Source organism: Eschrichtius robustus, chromosome 8 (genome assembly GCF_028021215.1).
Source record: "Eschrichtius robustus isolate mEscRob2 chromosome 8, mEscRob2.pri, whole genome shotgun sequence".
Classification (NCBI taxonomy): domain Eukaryota; kingdom Metazoa; phylum Chordata; class Mammalia; order Artiodactyla; family Eschrichtiidae; genus Eschrichtius; species Eschrichtius robustus.
Genome location: NC_090831.1, coordinates 83,616,163 through 83,641,779, shown reverse-complemented (window position 1 = coordinate 83,641,779; position 25,617 = coordinate 83,616,163). Strand labels below are relative to the sequence as shown.

The 25,617-nt window shown below is 42.5% G+C and overlaps 1 protein-coding gene across 3 annotated transcripts in view; it reads left to right on the top strand.

Moving 5' to 3' along the window:
* NOD1 (nucleotide binding oligomerization domain containing 1) overlaps nt 1-25,617 on the top strand; it is a 92,620-nt gene that overhangs the window by 51,465 nt on the left and 15,538 nt on the right. For all 3 annotated transcript variants that reach the window (XM_068549238.1, XM_068549237.1, XM_068549239.1), the window contains 6 exons: nt 1,836-1,919; nt 3,198-3,281; nt 4,404-4,487; nt 20,478-20,561; nt 21,468-21,551; nt 23,965-24,048. In XM_068549238.1, coding sequence (XP_068405339.1) covers nt 1,836-1,919; nt 3,198-3,281; nt 4,404-4,487; nt 20,478-20,561; nt 21,468-21,551; nt 23,965-24,048 — 504 coding nt within the window. The remainder of the gene's footprint in view (nt 1-1,835; nt 1,920-3,197; nt 3,282-4,403; nt 4,488-20,477; nt 20,562-21,467; nt 21,552-23,964; nt 24,049-25,617) is intronic.

Sequence of the window (25,617 nt, the reverse complement as noted above, 5' to 3'; positions counted from 1 at the left end):
CCCCTTTGGTAACTGTAAGTTCGTTTTCGAAGTCTGTGAGTCTGTTTCTCTTTTGTAAATAAGTTCATTTGTATGTTTTTTTAAGATTCTGCATGGAAGTGATATCATAGGATATTTGTCTTTCTCTTTCTGACTTACTTCACTTAGTACGATCATCTGTAGTTTCATCCATGTTGCTGCAAATGGCATTATTTCATTTTTTTATGGCTGAGTAGTATTCCATTGTTTATATGTACCACATCTTCTTTATCTGTTCATCTGTTGATGGACATTTATGTTGTTTCCATATCTTGACTATGGTGACTAGTGCTGCTGTGAACATAGGGGCACATATATCTTTTTGAGTTATAGTTTAGGACACACCCCATTCTTTTAAGAAGACTTCTCAGCTATTGCTAATGAGACTTCTGCTTAGATCTCACTGGGCAGAACCTAAGCACATGTGCCCAGCTAAAAAATGAGGGATTCTGTTTCTAAGTAAGCATAGATATTGGGAGTGACTAGTTGGCTCTGCCACCCTGGGATAGTCATGCAGTGTATGTACACACTGTGCCCCAGCACCAAGGGAGGGGTTCAGAGTGTCTGATGTGATCATTTTGATTGGCCTAAAGATCAAGCTTTTACCTCTTCAGCCTTTTACTTATCACAGAGGACAGTGTGTAATAAGTGGCCCAGTTTGGCCCATGGCTTGTGTTTATAGATAAAGTTTTATTGGAATACAGTCACACTCATTTATTTATATATTGGCTGCTTCACTCTGCAGAGCTGAGTGGTTGCAACAGAGACCAGATGGCCTGCAGAGCTTAAAAATTTGTTATCTGACCCTTTACAGAAAAAAATTGCTGAGCTCTGGTCTGTTCCTTCACCCACTCCTGACCCTCGCCTCACCCCTCACGCTCCTCCATCTCTGAGCCTTACTCTGTCCCTCAGACTCACCTAAATAAAGGGGTGGAGAATTGAGAAGATCGGGGTAGTTTGTTTATAGAGAGTACTTGGCAGTAAAAAATATTGTTTTGCATTTTAGCCAAATCAAAATATCCTGCTAGTATAGGGCTTTCGAAGAGCAATCCCAGTACACGCTGGGCCTTGTCCAGGAGATACCCATCATCCTCAGGCCCTCTTTTCCTGCTCCCTCTTGAAGCCTGGCCTGCTGAAGCAGCATGTGCATTAAAGAGGGAGTGGGAGAGTGTGGCTGCCAAGACCTGCCTCATCCAGCTGTTTCTCCCTTGCCATTGAACTTCCTGCACAGAACCACACCTCAGGAGCTGTCTCCCTCGACTGACCTTTCCAGGTGGCAAGTCAGGTTTCACACGTGCATTTCCAGATGGAAAGGCTCTTGGCATTTTGGGTGGGACAGTTCTTGTGGGGACTGTCCTGCCTTTTGCAGGACCCCTAACATTTCTGGCCGCACTTGCAAGATGGTGGAGCGTCCACTCCCCCAGCCTTATGACCACTAAATGCAGCTCTACACATTTCCAAATCCCATGGCCCCCCGCTGTGCAGTGAGAGCCACATTGACACATAGGCCACCGGCAAATGCAGGATATCAGAGGTGGCTGTCCACACGTGTCCTTCAGGTGTCCCTCGTTGCCCTTGTGTTGAATCAGGGCTGTGCTGTAGCCTTGCCAACGGGCGGTTCTCATGGGTCTCTCAGCCCCGTGAAGACCAGGCTCTGTAGGGGACGTGTGACTGGCTGCCATGGCCGTTCTCTCGGGGGGACATCTATAGCTGGGAAGACTCCAGGACCTATAGACTTCTGGATCCTTGTGGAATTAATGCTCTTTCACAGTGAGCAGCCGCTCCCGATTTTTAACTTTCTTTGCTGTTTTTTTCAGACTCAGTGTGAACCAGATCACCGACAGTGGGGTGAAGGTGCTATGTGAAGAGCTGCCCAAATACAAAATTCTGACATTTTTAGGGTATGTATTTCTCAAGAACACTGCGACAGCTATATAGTAAGAATACAGAGCAGCAGGAAGTTGCCATTCCTATGGATCACTGGATGGTTGAGACTGATGGCCCCAGGGTACCAGGAAGAGCACTGAACTGGGAGCCAGGAGTCCTGGGCCCTGCTTTTGGCTCGGCTAGCAGCCCACTCTTTGAGCAAGTCAGGAAATCTCACTGAGCCTCAGCCTTCTCATCCCCCTTGTATAACTGGGATCCTAATATAGTCAAATAGTTTTACAGGTGGTGATTGAGAGATGTAATGACAGAATTCCTGGGGATATGTTTTATTGACGTGAGAATACTGTTTATGTGGTAGATTTCACTATGGCGGGTCCATGATCTGTCATCCAGAACCCTTGGGGCAAGACACATATCAGAAATTAGTGCACGTGCTACCTAGCAGTGACATGACCAGTGGGATCTAGGGCAATACCCCATTTTCAGATACTTTAACACTTATGCAGCAAAACGTATAAACATTCAAACCAGTTGGGATGAAGACCATGAACAGCTCCACATCGGTTGCCAAAATAGTTACGAAGAAGTTTGGGTTTTCAGAGCCTTTGGGGTTTTGGAGTTTGACAGGAGAGATTGTGGGCCAGCCCAGCCAGCCCCACGGCTGCTGTTGACTCCCTGAGCTGGAGCCAGCCCGTCAGCTTCCTTGGGCCTCAGTTTTCTCAGCTGTTACATGAGGACACTGAAGCCCTGAATCCCAGGTAGCCTTTTGGTTCTGGAGTTCTGCATGACTGTGGAACACTGGAAACCTGTCTGCTTACCACTTTCAACTCCTTTCTGCCTTATTGTTGAATTGGTGTCAAGTGGTAAAATGACGAAAAGGTAGACACTGAGGTGGTTCTAATGCTTAGAAACTTTTACCCCTCAAGATGCCAATCATGATCTTAATCTAAAAATCCCCTCAACTGCCATTTATTGAGCACTTACATTCAGGGGCTTGGAATGATCTCATACAATCCTCATAACAACCCTGTGAGGGAGCCGTAATTCTTACCCCTGTATTACACATGGAGAAACTGAGGCACAGAGAAGCTCAGTACCTTGCCCCAGGTCATAAAGCTGGGGAAAGCAGCAGAATTGGCCTTGAACCCAGCCTGAGACCCCACAGCCCCAAACTCAGGCCTCCACATGCCCTTCCTTTCTCCTTTTTGACCTAGACTGTAAATCAGCAGACAGCACCCACTCACTTTAAAAAATGGGGTCCTAAATTCTCACGGCCATGCTTTCTCTCAAAGCTTATACAACAACCAAATCACCGATGTCGGAGCCAGGTACGTCGCCAGAATCCTGGATGAGTGCACAGGCCTCACGCACCTGAAGTAAGTGGGGTGGGCACAGCGAGCGGGTTCTTCAGTAGCTTCTCTTGGTCACCCTTCATTGTTCAAGCAAAGAATGAATGCCACCCTAGAGCTGCCTTCTGCCTGCCCCAGGGCCAAATCAGGTCAAATCAGGACACCTGTGTGTAGAAGGTGAGCTGTGGGTGAGGCTCGGTGTTTGGAAGGGCCCCGTACCGTGGGTGGGGGGAGAGTGTGGCATTCTGATTTCATTAACTCCTAACAGGAAGAAAGGCCACAACTGTCACCCTTTCTGGAGATCGTTTTCCCCTGAGGAAGCTCCTCATTGTCTTAGTCCATTCTGGCTTCTGTAACAAAATACCATAAACGAGGTTGCTTGTAAACTCCAGAGATTTATTTCTGACAGTTCTGGAGGCTGGGGAATCTAGGATCAAGGCGCCAGCAGGTTAGGTGCCTGGTGAGGGCCCAATTCCTTGTTCTTAGATGGTGCCTTCTCACTGTGTCCTCATGTGGTGGTGGAAAAAGGGGAAAGGGAGCTTTCTTGGACCTCACTCATAAGTCACTAATCCCATTTGTGAGGGCTGTGATGAGTGACTTTATCACTTCCCAAAGGTTCCACCTCTAGCACCATCACTTAGGGGTTAGGATTTCAACATATGGATTCCAGTAGGGGTGGGGGGGAGACAAACCTTCAGGCCATAACATTGCAGATGAGAGCCTGATCCCTGGCTGTGTCACAGGAATGTCCTGCCAAAGGTGTCAGAGCACCAGCCTTGGAGGAGCCTGGTGATGCTGCCCTGGTGATGGTAACCTACCCCTTGACCATTTGCAGTTGAAGTGGGAACCTTCTGGTCTGCTGATGGAAATGAGTGATGCTCGGAGGTCATTTAAAGAATCTCTGGGGGAACTTGGGTCCCTGAGTCTCTGCAGAGACTGTGACCACCTCCTGGAGAGGAATCCCGACTGGCTTTCCTCAGGGCTTCGGGCCTCTCCCTGAGAGGACGCCCAGGGATGGCTGCTGTGGGTCCCAGGAGAAAGACCACCCCGCCTAGGAGGGGCCAGAGGGGCTCTGTGCCAAGGACGAGGGTGGCTGATGCTGGAGTCCCCTCACAGCTGGAGCTGACGTGTGCATGACTCTCTCTGCAGACTGGGAAAAAACAAAATAACAAGTGAAGGAGGAAAGTGTCTCGCCCTGGCTGTGAAGAACAGCAAATCCATCTTTGAAGTTGGGTGAGTAGAGACAGATGCACACGGGTGTGCGTACACAGCCTGCTCTGTGTACAGGAGCGCCTGCTGGTCTTTTCGTACATCCATCCAGCCAAAGGACCGCTGGCGCAAGCTGTTGGGCAGAGGCTGCAGAGAGCCTCCATCACAGATGCCCTGGTGGCTGGGCCCCACTGGCTCCTGCATGGGAAATGTTGTGGGAAGTCCCAGGATGGACTGCCACTTCAATCGCATGGACTTTATTTAATTCATGCAAAAGGCAGCATTTATCACCGCCAGCAAATGGAGCTAGCAAATGGAGTTTTAGCCCTATGTGGTAAATTTCCTCAGGCAGGTGTGCTTCATTTTAAGGATATTATATAGTCTCTGGAGGCTTTTTAAAATTTTTTATTTTATATTGGAGTATAGTTGATTAATAACGTGTTACTTTCAGGTGTAGAGCAAAGTGATTCAGTTATACATGTATTCTTTTTCAAATTCTTTTCCCATTTAAGTTATTACAGCATATTGAGCAGACTTCCTTGTGCTATACAGTAGGTCCTTATTAGTTATCTATTTAAACAGAGTAGTATTTGTCAATCCCACACTCCCAATTTATCCCTCCCCTGCCCCCCACCTTTCTCCTTTGGTAACTGTAAGTTTGTTTTCTAAGTCTGTGAGTCTGTTTCTATTTTGTAAATAAGTTCATTTGTATCGGTTTTTTTTTAGATTCCGCATGTGATATCATATGATATTTGTCTTTCTCTGATTTACTTCACTTAGTATGATAATCTCCAGGTCCATCCATGTTGCTGCAAATGGCATTATTTCATCCTTTTTAATGGCTGAGTAATATTCCATTGTATATAGGTACCACATCATCTTTATCCATTCTTCTGTCTTTGGACATATAGGTTGCTTCCATGTCTTGGCTATTGTAAATAGTGCTGCAGTGAACATTGGGTTGCATGTATCCTTTTGAATTATGGTTTTCTCTGGATATATGCCCAGGAGTGGGGTTGCTGGATCATATGGTAGCTCTATTTTTAATTTTTAAAGGAACCTCCATACTGTTCTCCATAGCGACTGTACCAGTTTATATTCCCACCAACAGTGTAGGAGGGTTCCCTTTTCTCCACACCTTCATCATCATTTATTGTTTGTAGACATTTTGATGATGGCCATTCTGATGGTGTGAGGTGATATCTCATTGCAGTTTTGATTTGCATTTCTCTAATAATTAGTGATGTTGGGCATCTTTTCATGTGCCTCTTGGTCATGTGTCTGTCTTCTTTGGAGAAATGTCTGTTTAGGTCTTCTGCCCATTTTTTGATTGAGTTGTCTATTTTTTTGATATTGAGCTGCATGAGCCGTTTTTAGATTTTGGAGATTAATCTCGTCGGTTGCATTGTTTGTAAATATTTTCTCCCATTCTGTGGGTTGTCTTTTTGTTTATGGTTTCCTTTGCTGTGCAAAAGCTTTTGAGTTTAATTAGGTTCCATTTGTTTATTTTTGTTTTTATTTCCATTACTCTAGGAGATGGGTAGAAAAAAAATATTAATGTGATTTATGTCAAAGAGTGTTCTTCCTATGTTTTCCTCTAAGAGGTTTATAGCACCAGGTCTTACATTTAGGTCTTTAATCCATTTTGAGTTTATTTTTGTGTATGGTGTTTAAAGCATGTTCTAATTTCATTCTTTTACATGTAGCTGTCCAGTTTTCCCAGCACCATTTATTGAAGAGACTGTCTTTCCCCCATTGTATAGTCATGCCTCCTTTGTCGTAGATTAATTGACCATGGGTGCATGGGTTTATTTCTGGGCTTTCTATCCTGTTCCATTGATCTATATTTCTGTTTTTGTGCCAGAACCATACTGTTTTGATGGCTGTAGCTTTGTAGTATAGTCCGAAGTCAGGGAGCCTAGTTCCCCCAGCTCCGTTTTTCTTAAGATTGCTTTGGCTATTCAGGGTCTTTTGTGTTTCCATACAAATTTTAAGATTTTTTGTTCTAGTTCTGTGAAAAATACCATTGGTAATTTGATAAGGATTGCACTGAATCTCTAGATTGCCTTGGCTACCCAAGTCGTTTTGACATTATTGAGTCTTCCAATCCAAGAACATGGTATATCTTTCCATCTGTTTGTGTCATCTTTGATTTCTTTCATCAGCATCTTATAGTTTTCAGAGTACAGGTCTTTTGTCTTCATAGGTTGGTTTATTCCTTGGTATTTTATTCTTTTTGATGTGACAGCAAATGGGATTGTTTCTTGAATTTCTCTTTCTGATCTTTCATTGTTAGTGTACAGAAATGCAACAGATTCCTGTGTATTAATTTTGTAACCTGCAACTTTACCAAATTCATTGATGAGCTCTAGTAGTTTTCTGGTAGTGTCCTTAGGATTTTCTATGTATAGTATCATATCATTTGCAAACAGTGACAGTTTAACTTCTTCTTTTCCAATTTGGATTCCTTTTATTTATTTTTTTCTTCTCTGATTGCCATAGCTAGGACTTCCAAAACTATGTTGAATAAAAGTGGTGAGAGTGGACATCCTTGTCTTGTTCCTGATCTTAGAGGAAATGCTTTCAGCTTTTCACTGGTGACCATGATGTTAGCTGTAGGTTTGTCATATATGGCCTTTATTATGTTGAGGTATGTTCCCTCTATGCCCACTTTCTGGAGAGTTTTTATCATAAATTGGTGTTGAATTTTGTCAAAAGCTGTTCCTGCATCTATTGAGATGATCATATGGTTTTTATTCTTCAGTTTGTTGATGTGGTGTATCACACTGATTGATTTGCGGATATTGAAAAAGCCTTGCATCCCTGGGATAAATCCCACTTAATCATGGTGTATGATCCTTTTAATGTATTGCTAGTAGTTTGTTGAGGATTTTTGCATCTATGTTCATCAGTGATATTGGACTGTAATTTTCTTTTTTTTGTGGTAATTTTGTCTGGTTTTGGTATCAGTGTGATGGTGGTCTCATAGAATGAGTTTGGGAGTTTTCTTCCCTCTGCAATTTTTTGGAAGAGTTTGAGAAGGATGAGTGTTAGCTCTTCTCTAAATGTTTGGTAGAATTCTCCTGTGAAGCCACCAGCTCCTGGCCTTTTGTTTGTTGGGAGTTTTAAAAATCACAGTTCAATTTCAGTGCTTGTGATTGGTCTGTTCATATTTTCTATTTCTTCCTGGTTCGGTCTTGGGAGATTGTACCTTTTTCTAAGAATTTGTCCATTTCTTCCAGGTTGTCCATTTTATTTGCATATAGTTGCTTGTAGTAGTCTCTTATGATCCTTTGTATTTCTGTGGTGTTTGTTGTAACTTCTTTTTCATTTCTAATTTCATTGATTGAGTCCTCGCCCTTTTTTCTTGATGAGTCTGGCTTAAAGGTTTATCAATTTTGTTTATCTTTTCAAAGAACCAGCTTTTAGTTTCATTGATCTTTGCTACTGTTTTGTTTCTATTTCATTTGTTTCTGTGCCGATATTCATGATTTCTTTTCTGCTACTAACTTTAGGTTTTCTTTGTTCTTCTGTCTCTAGTGCTTTAGGTGTAAGGTTAGGTTGTTTATTTGAGATTTTTCTTGTTTCCTGAGGTAAGATTGTATAGCTATAAACTTCCCTCTTAGAACTGCTTTTGCTGCATTCCATAGGTTTTGGATTGTTGTGCTTTTCATTTTCATTTGTCTCTAGGTATTTTTTGATTTCCTCTTTGATTTCTTCAGTGATCCATTGGTTGGTTAGTAGCATATTGTTTAGCCTTCATGTGTTTGTGTTTTTTACAGTTTTTTTCTTGTAGTTGATTTCTAATCTCATAGCATTGTGGTCGGAAAAGATGCTTGATATGATTTCACTTTTCTTAAATTTACCAAGGCTCGCTTTGTGGCCCAGCATGTGGTCAGTCCTAGAGAATGTTCCATTTGCACTTGAAGAATGTGTATTCTGCTGCTTTTGGATGGAATGCTCTATAAATATCAATTAAGTCCAGTTGGTCTAATGTGTCATTTAAGGCCTGTGTCTCTTTACCTATTTTCTGTCTGGATGATCTGTCCATTGATGAAAGTGGTGGGGTGTTAAAGTCCTCCACCATTACTGTGTTACTGTTGATTTCTCCCTTTATGGCTGTTAGTATTTACCTTATATATTGAGGTGCTCCTATGTTGGATACATATATATTTACAGTTGTTATATCTTCTTGGATTGATCCTGTGATCATTATGTAGTGTCCTTCTTTGTCTCTTGTAATAGTCTTTATTTTAAAGTCTGTTTTGTCTGATATGAGTATTGCTACTCCAGCTTTCTTTTGATTTGCATTTGCATAGAATACCTTCTTCCACCCCCTCAGTTTCAGTCTGTGTGTGTTCCTAGGTCTGAAGTGGGCCTGTTGTAGACAGCATATATACGGGTCTTGTTTTTGTATCCATTCAGCCAGTCTGTGTCTTTTGGTTGGAGCATTTAATCCATTTACATTCAAGATAATTATCAATATGTATGTTCCTATTGCCATTTTCTTAATCATTTTGGGTTTGTTTTTGTAGATCTTTTTTCTTTCCTTCCTCTTTTGTTCTCTTCTCTTGTGGTTTGATGACCATCTTTAGAGTTGTGTTTGGGTTGCTTTTTCTTTTTTGTGTGTGTATCTATTGTAGTTTTTGGGTTTGCTGTTCCCATGAGGTTTTTTTGTTTTTGTTTTTTTAAATTTTTAAATTTTATTTTATTTATTTTTTTATACAGCAGGTTCTTATTAGTCATCAATTTTATACACATCAGTGTATACATGTCAATCCCAATTGCCCAATTCATCACACCACCACCACCACCCCCCGCCGCTTTCCCCCTTGGTGTACATACGTTTGTTCTCTACATCTGTGTCTCTATTTCTACCTCCTATGAGGTTTTGATATGGCAGTCTATATATGTACAAGGTTGTTTTAAGTTGCTGGCTTCTTTCCCACCTAGAGGAGTTTCTTTCGCATTTGTTGCAAAGCTGGTCTGGTGGTGCTGAATTCTCTTACCTTTTACTTGTCTGTAAAGCTTTTGATTTCTCTGTCTAATCTGAGTGAGATCCTTGCTGGGTAGAGTAATCTTTGTTGTAGGTTCTTCCCTTTCATCACTTTAAATATATCATGCCACTCCCTTCTGGCCTACAGAGCTTCTGCTGAGAAATCAGCTGACACCCTTATGGGAGTTCCCTTGTATGTTGTCATTTTTCCCTTGTTGCTTTTGATATTTTTTCTTTTTCTTTAATTTTTGTCAATTTGATTACTGTGTGTCTTGGTGTGTTCATCCTTGGGTTTATCCTGTCTGGGACTCTCTGTGCCTCCTGGACTTGGGTGACTGTTTCCTTTCCCACGTTAGGGAAGTTTTCAGCTATTATCTCTTCACATATTTTCTCAGGTCCTTTCTATCTCTCTCCTCCTTCTGGGACCCCTATAATGCGAATGTTGGTGCATTTAACGTCGTCCCAGAGCTCTTTTAAGACTGTCTTCATTTCTTTTCATTCTTTTTTCTTTATTCTGTCCCGTGGCAGTGATTTCCACCATTCTGGCTTCCAGCTCACTTATCTGTTCTTCTGCCTCACTTTTCCCACTATTGATTCCTTCTACTGTATTTTATTTTTTTAACATCTTTATTGGAGTATAATTGCTTTACAATGGTGTGTTAGTTTCTGCTTTATAACAAAGTGAATCAGTTATACATATACATATGTTCCCATATCTGTTCCGTCTTGTGTCTCCCTCCCTCCCACCCCCCCATCCCATCCCTCTAGGGGCCACAAAGCACCGAGCTGATCTCCCTGTGCTATGCTGTTGCTTCCCACTAGCTATCTGTTTTACGTTTGGTAGTGTATATATGTCCATGCCACTCTCTCACTTTGTCACAGCTTACCCTTCCCCCTCCCCATATCCTCAAGTCCATTCTCTAGTAGGTCTGTGTCTTTATTCCTGTCTTGCCACTAGGTTCTTCATGACCTTTTTTTTTTTCCCTTAGAGTCCATATATATGTGTTAGCATACTGTATTTGTTTTTCTCTTTCTGACTTACTTCACTCTGTATGACAGACTCTAACTCCATCCACCTCATTACAAATACCTCCATTTCATTTCTTTTTATGGCTGAGTAATAGTCCATTGTATATATGTGCCACATCTTCTTTATCCATTCATCTGATGATGGACACTTAGGTTGCTTCCATGTCCTGGCTATTGTAAATAGAGCTGCAATGAACATTTTGGTACATGACTCATTTTGAATTATGGTTTTCTCAGGGTATATGCCCAGTAGTGGGATTGCTGGGTCATATGGTAGTTCTATTTTTAGTTTTTTAAGGAACCTCCATACTGTTCTCCATAGTGGCTGTATCAATTTACATTCCCACCAACAGTGCAAGAGGGTTCCCTTTTCTCCACACCCTCTCCAGCATTTATTGTTTCTAGATTTTTTGATGATGGCCATTCTGACCGGTGTGAGATGATATCTCATTGTAGTTTTGATTTGCATTTCTCTAATGATTAATGATGTTGAGCATTCTTTCATATGTTTGTTGGCAGTCTGTATATCTTCTTCGGAGAAATGTCTATTTAGGTCTTCTGCCCATTTTTGGATTGGGTTGTTTGTTTTTTTGTTATTGAACTGCATGAGCTGCTTGTAAATTTTGGAGATTAATCCTTTGTCAGTTGCTTCATTTGCAAATATTTTCTCCCATTCTGAGGGTTGTCTTTTCGTCTTGTTTATGGTTTCCTTTGCTGTGCAAAAGCTTTGAAGATTCATTAGGTCCCATTTGTTTATTTTTGTTTTTATTTCCATTTCTCTAGGAGCTGGGTCAAAAAGGATCTTGCTGTGATTTATGTCATAGAGTGTTCTGCCTATGTTTTCCTCTAAGAGTTTGATAGTGTCTGGACTTACATTTAGGTCTTTAATCCATTTTGAGTTTATTTTTGTGTATGGTGTTGGGGAGTGTTATAATTTCATACTTTTACATGTAGCTGTCCAGTTTTCCCAGCACCACTTACTGAAGAGGCTGTCTTTTCTCCACTGTATATGCTTGCCTCCTTTATCAAAGATAAGGTGACCATATGTGCGTGGGTTTATCTCTGGGCTTTCTGTCCTGTTCCATTGATCTATATTTCTGTTTTTGTGCCAGTACCATACTGTCTTGATTACTGTAGCTTTGTAGTGTAGTCTGAAGTCAGGGAGCCTGATTCCTCCAGCTCCATTTTTCGTTCTCAAGACTGCTTTGGCTATTCGGGGTCTTTTGTGTTTCCATACAAATGGTGAAATTTTTTGTTCTAGTTCTGTGAAAAATGCCAGTGGTAGTTTGGTAGGGATTGCATTGAATCTGTAGATTGCTTTGGGTAGTATAGTCATTTTCACAGTGTTGATTCTTCCAATCCAAGAACATGGTGTATCTCTCCATCTATTTGTATCATCTTTAATTTCTTTCATCAGTGTCTTATAATTTTCTGCATACAGGTCTTTTGTCTCCTTCGGTAGGTTTATTCCTAGATATTTTATTCTTTTTGTTGCAGTGGTAAATGGGAGTGTTTTCTTAATTTTACTTTCAGATTTTTCATCATTAGTGTATAGAAATGCAAGAGATTTCTGTGCATTAATTTGTATCCTGCTACTTTACCAAATTCATTGATTAGCTCTAGCAGTTTTCTGGTAGCATCTTTAGGATTCTCTATGTATAGTATCATGTCATCTGCAAACAGTGACAGCTTTACTTCTTCTTTTCCGATTTGGATTCCTTTTATTTCTTTTACTTCTCTGATTGCTGTGGCTAAAACTTCCAAAACTATGTTGAATAAGAGTGGTGAGAGTGTCTTGTCTTATTCCTGATCTTAGTGGAAATGGTTTCAGTTTTTCACCATTGAGGACAATGTTGGCTGTGGGTTTGTCATATATGGCCTTTATTATGTTGAGGAAAGTTCCCTCTATGCCTACTTTCTGCAGGGCTTTTATCATAAATGGGTGTTGAATTCTGTCGAAAGCTTTCTCTGCATCTATTGAGATGATCATATGGTTTTTCTCCTTCAATTTGTTAATATGGTGTATCACGTTGATTGATTTGTGTATACTGAAGAATCCTTGCATTCCTGGGATAAACCCAACTTGATCATGGTGTATGATCCTTTTAATGTGCTGTTGAATTCTGTTTGCTAGTATTTTGTTGAGGATTTTTGCATCTATGTTCATCAGTGATATTGGCCTGTAGTTTTCTTTCTTTGTGACATCTTTGTCTGGTTTTGGTATCAGGGTGATGGTGGCCTCGTAGAATGAGTTGGGGAGTGTTCCTCCCTCTGCAATATTTTGGAAGAGTTTGAGAAGGATAGGTGTTAGCTCTTCTCTAAATGTTTGATAGAATTCACCTGTGAAGCCATCTGGTCCTGGGCTTTTGTTGGAAGATTTTTAATCACAGTTTCAATTTCAGTGCTTGTGATTGGTCTGTTCATATTTTCTATTTCTTCCTGGTTCAGTCTTGGAAGGTTGTGTTTTTCTAAGAATTTGTCCATTTCTTCCAGGTTGTCCATTTTATTGGCGTAGAGTTGCTTGTAGTAATCTCTCATGATCCTTTGTATTTCTGCAGTGTCAGTTGTTACTTCTCCTTTTTCATTTCTAATTCTATTGATTTGAGTCTTCTCCCTTTTTTTCTTGATGAGTCTGGGTAATGGTTTATCAATTTTGTTTATCTTCTCAAAGAACCAGCTTTCAGTTTTATTGATCTTTGCTATCATTTCCTTCATTTCTTTTTCATTTATTCCTGATCTGATCTTTATGATTTCTTTCCTTCTGCTAACTTTGGGGGTTTTTTTGTTCTTCTTTCTCTAATTGCTTTAGGTGCAAGGTTAGGTTGTTTATTTGAGATGTTTCCTGTTTCTTAAGGTAGGATTGTATTGCTATAAACTTCCCTCTTAGAACTGCTTTTGCTGCATCCCATAGGTTTTGGGTCGTCGTATCTCCATTGTCATTTGTTTCTAGGTATTTTTTGATTTCCCCTTTGATTTCTTCAGTGATCACTTTGTTATTAAGTAGTGTACTGTTTAGCCTCCATGTGTTTGTATTTTTTACAGATCTTTTCCTGTAATTGATATCTAGTCTCATAGCGTTGTGGTCGGAAAAGATACTTGATACGATTTCAATTTTCTTAAATTTACCAAGGCTTGATTTGTGACCCAAGATGTGATCTATCCTGGAGAATGTTCCATGAGCACTTGAGAAAAATGTGTATTCTGTTGTTTTTGGGTGGAATATCCTATAAATATCAATCAAGTCCATCTTGTTTAATGTATCATTTAAAGCTTGTGTTTCCTTATTTATTTTCATTTTGGATGATCTGTCCATTGGTGAAAGTGGGGTGTTAAAGTCCCCTACTATGATTGTGTTACTGTCGATTTCCCCTTTTATAGCTGTTAGTATTTGCCTTATGTATTGAGGTGCTCCTATGTTGGGTGCATAAGTATTTACAATTGTTTTATCTTCTTCTTGGATCAATCCCTTGATCATTATGTAGTGTCCTTCTTTGTCTCTTGTAATAGTCTTTATTTTAAAGTCTAGTTTGTCTGATATGAGAATTGCTACTCCAGCTTTCTTTTGATTTCCATTTGCATGGAATATCTTTTTCCATCCCATCACTTTCAGTCTGTATGTGTCCCTAGGTCTGAAGTGGGTCTCTTGTAGACAGCATGTATACGGGTCTTGTTTTGTATCCATTCAGCCAGTCTGTGTCTTTTGGTGGGAGCATTTAATCCATTTACATTTAAGGTAATTATCGATATGTATGTTCCTATTCCCATTTTCTTTAAATGTTTTGCATTTGTTATTGTACGTGTTTTCCTTCTCTTGTGTTTCTTGCCTAGAGAAGTTCCTTTAGCATTTGTTGTAAAGCTGGTTTGGTGGTGCTGAACTCTCTCAGCTTTTGCTTGTCTGTAAAGGTTTTGATTTCTTCATCAAATCTGAATGAGATCCTTGCTGGGTAGAGTAATCTTGGTTGTAGATGTTTCTCCTTCATCGCTTTAAATATGTCTTGCCACTCCCTTCTGGCTTGCAGAGTTTCTGCTGAAAGATCAGCTGTTAACCTTATGGGGATTCTCTTGTGTGTTATTTGTTGTTTTTCCCTTGCTGCTTTTAATATGTTTTCTTTGTATTTAATTTTTGATAGTTTGATTAATATGTGTCTTGGCGTGTTTCTCCTTGGATTTATCCTGTATGGGACTCTCTGTGCTTCCAGAACTTGATTAACTATTTCCTTTCCCATATTAGGGAAGTTTTCAACTATAATCTCTTCAAATATTTTCTCAGTCCCTTTCTTTTTCTCTTCTTCTTCTTCTGGGACCCTTATAATTCGAATGTTGGTGCGTTTAATGTTGTCCCAGAGGTCTCTGAGACTGTCCTCAGTTCTTTTCATTCTTTTTTCTTTATCCTGCTCTGCAGTAGTTATTTCCACTATTTTATCTTCCGGGTCACTTATCCATTCTTCTGCCTCAGTTATTCTGCTATCGATCCCTTCTAGAGTATCTTTAATTTCATTTATTGTGTTTTTCATCATTGCTTGGTTCCTCTTTAGTTCTTCTACGTCCTTGTTAACTGTTTCTTGCATTTTGTCTGTTCTATTTCCAAGATTTTGGATCATCTTTACTATCATTATTCTGAATTCTTTTTCAGGTAGACTGCCTATTTCCTCTTCATTTGTTAGGTCTGGTGTGTTTTTACCTTGCTCCTTCATCTGCTGTGTGTTTTTCTGTCGTCTCATTTTGCTTATCTTACTGTGTTTGAGGTCTCCTTTTTGCAGGCTGCAGGTTCATAGTTCCCGTTGTTTTTGGTGTCTGTCCCCAGTGGCTAAGGTTGGTTCAGTGGGTTGTGTAGGCTTCCTGGTGGAGGGAACTAGTGCCTGTGTTCTGGTGGATGAGGCTGGATCTTGTCTTTCTGGTGGGCAGGTCCACATCTGGTGGTGTGTTTTGGGGTGTCTGTGGCCTTATGATTTTAGGCAGCCTCTCTGCTAATGGATGGGGCTGTGTTCCTGTCTTGCTTGTTGTTTGGCATAGGGTGTCCAGCACTGTAGCTTGCTGGTCGTTGAATGAAGCTGGGTCTTGGTGTTGAGATGGCGATCTCTGGGAGTTTTTTGCCGTTTGGTATTACGTGGAGCTGGGAGGTCTCTTGTGGACCAGTGTCCTGAAGTTGGCTCTCCCACCTCAGAGGCACAGCCCTGATGCCTGGCCGGAGCCCCAAGAGCCTTTCATCCACACGGCTCAGAATAAAAGGGAGAAAAAATAGAAAGAAGATAGAAAGAGGATAAAATAAAATAAAATAAAATAAAATAAAGATAAAATAAAGTTATTAAAATAAAGAATAAAAAATACTTATGAAGAAAAAAAAATTTTTTAAGTAAAAACAAAACAAAAAACGGATGGACAGAACCCTAGGACAAATGGTGAAAGCAAAGCTATACAGACAAAATCTCACATGGAAGCATACACATACACACTCACAAAAAGAGGAAAAGGGGAAAAAATATATCTTGCTCCCAAAGTCCACCTCCTCAATTTGGGATGATCGTTGTCTATTCAGGTATTCCACAGATGCAGGGTACATCAAGTTGATTGTGGAGCTTTAATCCGCTGCTGCTGAGGCTGCTGGGAGAAATTTCCCTTTCTCTTCTGTGTCGGTACAGCTCCCGGGGTTCAGCTTTGGATTTGGCCCTGCCTCTGCGTGTAGGTTGCCTGAGGGCGTCTGTTCTTCGCTCAGACAGGACGGGGTTAAAGGAGCGGCTGATTTGGGGGCTCTGGCTCACTCAGGCCGGGGGGAGGGAGGGGTACGGATGCAGGGTGAGCCTGCGGCGGCAGAGGCCGGCGTGACGTTGAAGCAGCCTGAGGTGCTCCGTGCGTTCTCCCGAGGAAGTTGTCCCTGGATTCCGGGCCCCTGGCAGTGGCGGGCTGCACAGGCTCCCGGGAGGGGAGGTGTGGATAGTGACCTGTGCTCGCACAGAGGCTTCTTGGTGGCGGCAGCAGCAGCCTTAGTGTCTCATGTCCGTCTCTGGAGTCCGCGCTGATAGCCGCGGCTCGTCTCTGGAGCTCCCTTAAGCAGTGTTCTTAATCCCCTCTCCTCCTCTCCTCGGGCACCAGGAAACAAAGAGGCAAGAAAAAGTCTCTTGCCTCTTCGGCAGCTCCAGACCTTTTCCCGGAGTCCCTCCCGGCTAGCTGTGGTGCACTAACCCCTTCAGGCTATGTTCACGCTGCCAACCCCAGTCCTCTCCCTGGGATCCGACTGAAGCCCGAGCCTCAGCTCCCAGCCCCCGCCCGCCCCGGCAGGTGAGCAGACAAGCCTCTCGTGCTGGTGAGTGCTGATTGGCACTGATCCTCTGTGCGGGAATCTCTCCACTTTGCCCTCCGCACCTGTTGCTGCGCTCTCCTCCGTGGCTCCGAAGCTTCCCCCCTCCACCACCCGCAGTGTCCGCCCCGCGAAGGGCTTCCTAGTGTGTGGAAACCTTTCCTCCTTCACAGCTCCCTCCCACTGGTGCAGGTCCTGTCCCTATTCTTTTGTCTCTGTTTTTTCTTTTTTCTTTTGCCCTACCCAGGTACGTGGGGAGTTTCTTGCCTTTTGGGAGGTCTGAGGTCTTCTGCCACTGTTCAGTGGGTGTTCTATAGGAGCAGTTCCACGTGTAGATGTATTTCTGATGTATCTGTGGGGAGGAAGGTGATCTCCGCGTCTTACTCTTCCGCCATCTTCTCTCTCTCCCCTACTGTATTTTTTATTTCATTTATTTTATTGTCTGTTTGTTTGTTCTTTAGTTCTTCTAGGTCTTTGTTAAACATTTCTTGTATCTTCTCAATCTGTGCCTCCATTCTTTTTCCAAGATCTTGGATCATCTTTCTTATCATTACTCTGAATTCTTTCCTGGGTAGATTGCCTATCTCCACTTCACTTAGTTGTTCTTCTGAGGTTTTATCTTTTTCCTTCATCTGCGAAATATTCCTCTGCTGTCTCATTTTGTCTAATTTTCTGTGATCACGGTTTCCGTTCCACAGTCTGCAGGGTTGTAGTTCTTGTTGCTTCTGCTGTCTGCCCCCTGGTGGATGAGGCTGGTCTAAGAGGCTTGTGCAGGCTTCCTGGTGGGAGGGACTGGTTCGTGCCCACTGGTGGGTGGAGCTGAGTCTTGTCCCTCTGATGCGCAGGGCTGTGTCAGGGGGTGTGTTTAGCGGGCAGTTGTGTGGTCAGGAAGACTTTAAGCCGCCTGTCTGCTGATGGGTGGGGCTGTGTTCCCACTTGGTTGGCCTGAGGTGACCCAGCACTGGAGCCTACAAGCTATTGGGTGGGGCCAGGTCTTGGTGAAAATATGGCAGCCTCCAGGAGGGCTCACACCAATGAGTACTCCCGAGAACTACCGCCACCAGTGTCTGTCCCCACAGTGAGCTACAGCCGCCCCCTGCCTTCACAGGAAACCCTCCAACACCAGCAGATAGGTCTGGCCTAGGCTCTTAGGTGAGGTCACTGCTTTTTTCCCTGGGTCCTGGTGTGCACAAGACCTTATGTGTGCCCTCCAAGAGTGGAGTTTCTGTTTCCCCCAGTCCTGTGGAATTCCTGTGATCAAATCCCGCTGGCCTTCAAAGGCAGATTCTCTGGTCCTCTTCCTCCTCCCATTGCCAGACCCCCAGGCTGGGGAGCCTGATGTGAAGCTCAGAACTTTCACTCCTGTGGGAGAACTTCTGTGATAGTTTTCCAGTTTGTGGGTTGCCCACTTGGCGGGTATGGGATTTGATTTTATCACGATTGCACCCCTCAAACTGTCTTGTTGTGGGTTCTTCTTTGTCTTTGGATGTAGGACATCTTGTTTGGTAGGTTCCAGCATTTTTTTGTCAATGGTTGTTCATCATTTAGTTGTAATTTTGGTGTTTTCGTAAAAAGAGGTGAGCTCACATCCTTCTACTCTGCCACCTTGTCTCTGGAGGCTTTTTTAATTCAATTTTTTATTGAAAATACACATAACATAAAAGTTACCATCTTAACCTTTTAAGTGTACAGTTCAGTGGCATTAAGTACATTCATATAGTTGTGCAACCACATTCATATAGTTGTGCAACCATCACCATTATCCATCTCCAGAACTCGTTATCTTGCAAAACAGAAACTCATTCTCCCCTCCCCTCAGCCCTGGCAACCACCTTTCTATAGTGCCCTCTGTTCCTGTGAATTTGACTACTGTAGGGAGTCATGTAAGTGGAGTCATACAGTATTTGTCTTCTTTTGTGGCTGGCTTCTTTTACTCAGCATAATGTCCTCACGGTTTATCCATGTTGTAGCATGTGTCACACTTTCCTTCCTTTTTAAGGCGGTGTAATAGACCATTCTATATATATACCACAGTTGTTTATCCATTCATCTGTCAATGGACACTTGGATTGTTTCCACCTTTTAGCTCTTGTGAATAATGCTGCTGTGTACATGGGTGTACATATATCTCTTTGAGACCCTGATTTAAATCCTTTTGGGTATATACCCAGAAGTGGAATTGCTGGATCACATGGTAATTCTATTTTTAATTTTTTGAGGAACCACCATATTGTTTTTTACAGCAGCTATACCATTTTACATTCCTACTAACAGTGCACAGGGGTTCCAATTTCTCCACATCCTTACCAACAACTTGTTATTTTCTGGTGTTTTGATAGTAACCATCCATATGGGTGTGAGGTGATATTTCATTATGGTTTTGATTTAGGAGACTACAGCTTTTCATATAGTTATAATTTTTTCTCTGATTCTAAAAGAAACAGATAATTTTATTTGTAAACTATGGAAAATATGAACAGTATAATGGAGATCATCTTCTCAGAAATAATTATTGTCAACACTTGAGGTCAGCTAAGCTTTCTTGCTCTCTCTCATGCAGTGTATGTTCTCTCTATACTATTTTTTTTAATATGGTAGACGTCAAACTATCTGTACAGAATTTTATTCTACCTTTTTTCACTTAATCTCATGTCATGAGTAGTTTTCCACTTTATTAAAAGTTTGATACCATGCAGTTCTATCTAGTACACACACTTTTTATGCAAAATGCTGAAAACTCTCATTCTGGGGTTTTAGAAGCCATACCGGCAGGGATGTCAGCAGGCCGCTTGCCTGGTGAGAGCGTGTAGCTGAGGCAGCCCCAGTTCTGTGGCGGGCCTGGCAGACTTGCTTTCTGTAGACAGTGACCCTCAGCCTTTTAGGAATAGCTGACTCTTATTATAGGCTCAGCACTGTTTGGAGTGCTTCGCATATATTAACTCACTTAATCCTTACAACAACTCTATGAGGAAATGCTCTTCTTATTCCTGCTTTACAGATGAGGAGACTAAGACCTCAGAGACTACGCATTACCCAAGCATGCACAGGTGGTGGGGGGCAGGGCCAGGATGGGAGCCCAACGTCTTACCATGCAGACCCGCGATTTAGCCAGATGCTCTAAGGCTTTCTACTGTGGGGGAGAGAATACGGCTTGTCATTGCACCTCCCCACCAAAACTGCAACAATCTGAACAGCATGGTTTGGTCACCTCCTCTTTACATACCAGGGAAATTGCTGATAAGTTTTCTCAGTGTGCTTTCTGATCTTTGCTTCATGCAAGACCGACTATGTCTTCAAGAATGTCCGGCACCCCTGCACAGGGTCAAATGGATATTGGGAGTCTGGCACCGCTACAGGCCTTCCTTTCAAGCTGCCGCCAACCTGTATATCTTTCAGGTGACATTTCAGGGATAGTTGTGAGCTCAGGCTCTGACTGACAGCTCTCCAAAAGCTCAGGGGTGAGACTTGGTTTCTAATTGTGCAGCTGTCTGATTTGACTTCTGTTCACAAGCCTTCTACTGCTTTTTTTCCTCCCGAGCAGCTCACTAAGGGGCTGGTGGAGGGATTCATCTCCAGGCCACAGCTCCAGGGATGGAGCAGAAACATCTGCCTGTTGAGTATACATGCCATGGCCATGAGCAGAAAATAAGGGATGAGCATGAGGTAACTTTCACTGTCTTGCCTCTGCCCTCAGGATGTGGGGCAATCAAATCGGTGATGAAGGAGCAATGGCCTTTGCAGAGGCTCTGAGGAACCACCCCAGCTTGACTAACTTGAGGTAACTGCTGCCTTCTGAGACCTGCTGTCTTCAGGGCCAACCTGGTCATTCCGTGTTCCTCTTGTTTTACCAGAGGAGGAGCCAAGGGAAAGAGGGTGGCTGGCATTCCTAACAGGGAAGGTATTTGTGTGTGTGGTTTTTCTTTTTCTCTTTAAAAATGTCTTTATCGACATAGAAGAGGCATACAGTTCAGTATATTATGCTTAAGTTTTCACCTCCGTGATGTGACATGTGCACACACCAGTCAGATCAAGACTAGACATTGCCAGCCCCTCTGCAGTCTTCCCGTGCCCCTTGGGGGTTGGGGAGGAATTCTTCAGTCCAGACAAAACTGAAACAGACACTGGGCCACAGATTCCTGCCCCTTCCTCATTTCTCAGGATGGTGCTGGGACAAGAGGGGACCCTTCACCTCTGTAAACAAGACTTGGTCCTCCCTGGCCCTCCTTTAGGCCTCTGGCCAAATCTCTGAGACTCGGGGGTCTCCTGGTTGCCCGTGTCCTTCCTGTCACTGACAAAGGGTTTAATACGGTGGGGGCAGTAGCAGAGTTCCTTCCTTACAAGAACAGAGGAAACTTCTCCAGGCCTCACTGACAGGCGCCTGTAAGGTGTCAGCCGCCGAAGCAGAGCTCGCCAGGCCTCCTCAGCCCGTGTGACCAGGTCTTGCCATGTCCCGTTTCCTGTGTGGCCTCTCCTCGAGCAGTCTCGTGATCGTCCTCGTCCTGGGCTCTGGAGTAGCAAAGCCTGAGTGGCTGCTGGCGAGGCCGGCACTTATGCTTCCTGCTTCAAGTCAGCTCAGGCAGGAACCACCTCCAGGTGGAGTCTTGCCAGCCGTTTTAGTTGCTGAAACCAAAGCCAAATGTAGACGTGTTTTTAATAACCTACCCCAAATGTTTTTCCTTCCTAGTCTCGCATTCAATGGCATTTCTACAGAAGGAGGAAGGAGCCTCGCGTGCGCCCTGCAGCAGAATGCATCTCTGAGAATATTCTGGTAATAACCAGAGTCATTTTGAACGGTTGGGTCTCAGGGATTTTTCCAGACTGTGCACAGCCTGGAATCTTAACTGAAAGACTGCCTCTCCGTTGTAAAGGCTCTAGGCCTTTCCTCAAAGGAAGGTTTATAATTTCATTTCCTCCTAGAGAAGAAAATAGCCATTCCCAGAAGCACAAACAAGTACAGAATGGATGGAATGGGTCCCAGGAACATGAGTTTGAGACCTTAGCCTTCTTTGCCCACCCTAGGCCTCAGGAAAACCAGAAGGCTAGCTATTCTGTCAGGATATCCTCGGAACACCCTCAGATATGCCTTGAGGAGTCCAACTTTCATGCACTTATCTCAAAACTTTCTCCCTTCTTCCTCTTAAACTGCCTACCCCCCGTGCAGCCTCCTCTGTCCCCAGGTAGTCACATCAGGACTTGGCCTTCATGCTCCAGCTCACCTGTTACCTGTCACGGGAAGCCCACAGCCCTCGCTCCCTCTCTGCACTCCAGGGCCACTAGTTAACTCTATGTTACCTTCTGAAAGTGATGCATTTTTTCTTTCTTTTGGTTGTTCCTTTTTTTGGTCATTTACCGTATTTTTATTTATTTACTTGCCTGTATCATAAATTGCTTCTGGGAAAGGGAGTTATATTACATGTCTCTGTATCCTCCTCATGAGATATTGGCTAAATTAGTTAATGAAAATGTCATCATTATGAGAATTCGGATACTAGACCTGCTGGCCAGTAAGTGCATTTCCCTTTTCCCCTCAAAAAATCTTTTAAAAGATTTTGAAAAGTAATACATGCTTTTTTGAAAAAAATATAAGACACTGAAGTCGGGAAAGTAGGAAGTGAAAGAACCTCCTCCCTCATGCTTTCTAAATATAATTATTTCTAGCATTTGAATGTATATTCAAATAAATATCACTCTTCTTATGAAACTGAATAGCATTTAGCAAGTGACTAAAAAATAAAAAATATCTCAACCATATATTGTACATATTTGACATGTCCTTTTATGTCAGGGTTTCTCAATCTCAACACTGTTGACATTTTGGTCCAAATAATTCTTTTTTGTTGAGAGGCTGTCCTGTGCATTGTAAGATGTTTAGCAGAATCCCTGGCCTCTACCCATTAGATAGCAGTAGTGACCCCTAATTGTGACAATCGAAATTGTCTCCAGACATTGGCAAGTGTCCCCTGGAGGGTAAGTCAACCCAGTTGAGAACCACAGGTCTAGGTGGATAATAATAATGTCAGTCCCCAGCATCTCTTGAGGACTCACCGTACATCACACATTGTTCTCAGCCTTTTCCATGTATTAACTCATTCTCACAACTGTGTTATGAGGGCTGTACCATTACTGTTCACATTTGCTGGTGAGAAAACTCAGGCCCAGAGAAGTTCAACCACGTGCTGTGGTCACCCTGCTAGTAAGCCATTCCCAGCCGGCATGTCTGGCTCAAAGCATCTTGAGCCCCATGCTCTTCTGCCTCTTTCTTCATCCTACCTCATTCTCTCTAAAGGTTGCACAGTGTCCCTTGAATGTACACTCACAATGTATTTTGCTGGCTGCCTCTACTGATACTGAAATTTGTTCACATCTTACATTATGACCGAAAAGACTGCAACCAATACTGCATGTATAGAACCTGTGTGTAATGTCTTTGCACACCATAAGGTGGATTTCTAGACGTCAAATTGTTGGCCCAAAGTGAAACACTTTTAAAATGTGGATAGACACTACCAAATTGCCCTTCAAGGAATGATTTTTTAAATGTTCTTTATATTCCTTTCTCCTTCCTTATTAATTCTTTCATCCACTGGCACAACAGGGTTTAATCCTCTTTACAACCAGGAGCTTCTAGCCCTCTGTGCTTTATCCAGACCACTTCCTGCTTTTACGAACAACTGAGAGACTTCCTGAACTTTCAGTCACAGAACTCGGGTCCTTCATAACTGGCCTCGGAGCAAAGTGATGAACACATTTCAATGCGCAGTCGGCAGGCTTTTCTAGGTCTTCATCTGACTGAGTTTAGTAACACACTGTCCGTGTTGTTCAAGGGATCTTATCGGCTGGAGGAGACCCGAGAAGCAGGCACTGGCCCCTCGCTTTCTGTGGGCCCGTCTTCTGAGAGATCTGAGGGCTCAGCAAGGATGGGGAGGGAGTATGGGCTCCCCCCGCAGCAGCCGGGCTAAGAAGTAGGAGCTTGGGTGAAGGGTTTGCACTAGAAATGAACCTCCGTTTATTGTCTGTGGGGCTCAGAGGCTGGCTTGGAGCCTGGCTGTTTACTGGGTTCTCAGCAAGTGATTAGCAGCATAAGCTGGAGACGCCTAGGCTGGGATCCCGCTTCTGTGAACTCAGTGGAGAGTGGGTGCCAGGTAGGGCTGCCCTGAGTCGACACTTCCTTTCTTTTCCAGGCTCACCAAAAATGAACTTGATGATGAAGTGGCAGAGAGCTTGGCAGAGATGCTGAAAGTCAACCAGACGTTGAAACATTTATGGTAATTCAGATTTCAACACTGTGCTTTTTAAAAAAAATATTTTTGAGATATATCTTTTGAAATATTTTTTGAGATTCACATATCATAAAGTCACGTTTTGAAGTGTACAGTTCAGTGGTTTTTAGCATATTTATAAGGTTGTGCAACCATCACCACTATAATTCTAGAACATTTTACAAACCTACCTCCCCTACTCGCCAGAAACCTGTACGCATTAAGTGATCACTCCCCATCCTTCTCCTCCCTTAGTCCCTGGCACCTGCTAATCTACTTCCAGTCTCTATGGATTTACCTATTCTGGGCATTTCACAGAAATGCAGTCATACAACATATGACCTTTTGTTTCTATGTTCTTTCACTAGCATAAGTTTTCAAGGTTCATCTACATTGTAGCATATATCAGTACTCCATTGCTTTTTATGGCTGAATGATATTCCATTGTATGGACAGTCCGTTTTGTTTGTCCATTCTTCAGTTGGTGGACATTTGGGTTGTTTATACTTTATGACTATTATGAATAATGCTACTGTGAACATTTGCACACTTGTTTGTGAACATATGTTTTCATTTCTCTTGGGTATATACTTAGGAATAGAATTGCTGGGTCATATGGTCACTCTGTGTTAAATGCCAAACTGTTTTTCAAAGTGGTTGTGCTATTTACATTTCCACCAGTCATGTATGAAGGTCCCCATTTCTCCACATCCTCACCAGCACTTGCTATTGTCTATCTTTTTGGGTAATGCCATCCTACTGGGTGTGAAGTGGTATCTCATCGTGGTTTTGATGCATTTCCCTGACCGCTAACAGTGTTGGGTGTCTTTTCATGTGCATATTGGTCATTTGTGTATATCTTTAGAGAACTGTCTCCACATCCTTTGTCCATTTGTAAATTGGGTTATATGCCTTTTTATTGCTGTGTTGTTCGAGTTCTTTATATATTCTGGGTGCTAGACATTAACTAGATACACAATTTGCAAATATTTCCTCTCTTTCTTTGAGGTTTTTCACTTTCTTGAGAGTGACCTTTGAAGCACCAAAGTATTTAATTTTGATAAAGTCCAATTTATCTATTTTCTGTTTAGTTGCTTGTGCTTTAGGTACCTTACTAAGAAATCATTGGCTAATCCAAGGTCACAAAGATTTCCTTTAAGTGTTATAGTTTTGCTCTTACATTTAGGTCTTTGATCCATTTGGAGTTCATTTCTGTGTATGGTATGAGGTGTTAGGGGTCCAGCTTCCAGCTTCATTTTATTGCATGTAGATATCCAGTTGTCCTAGCACCACGTGTTGAAAAGTCTCTTTCCATTTTGAATGGCCCTGACACTTTTGTCAAAAATCAGTTGACCATAAACGTGTGAGTTTATTTCTGGACCTTCTATTCTAGTTCATCGAGCCATATGTTTATCATCATGCCAGGACCACACTGTCCTGATTATTGTAACTTCGTAATAAGTTTTGAAACCAGGAAATGTGCGTCTTCCAACTTTGTTCTTCTTTCTCAATATTGTTTTGACTATTCTGGGTCCCTTGCATTTCCATGTGAATTTTAGATCACCATGTCAATTT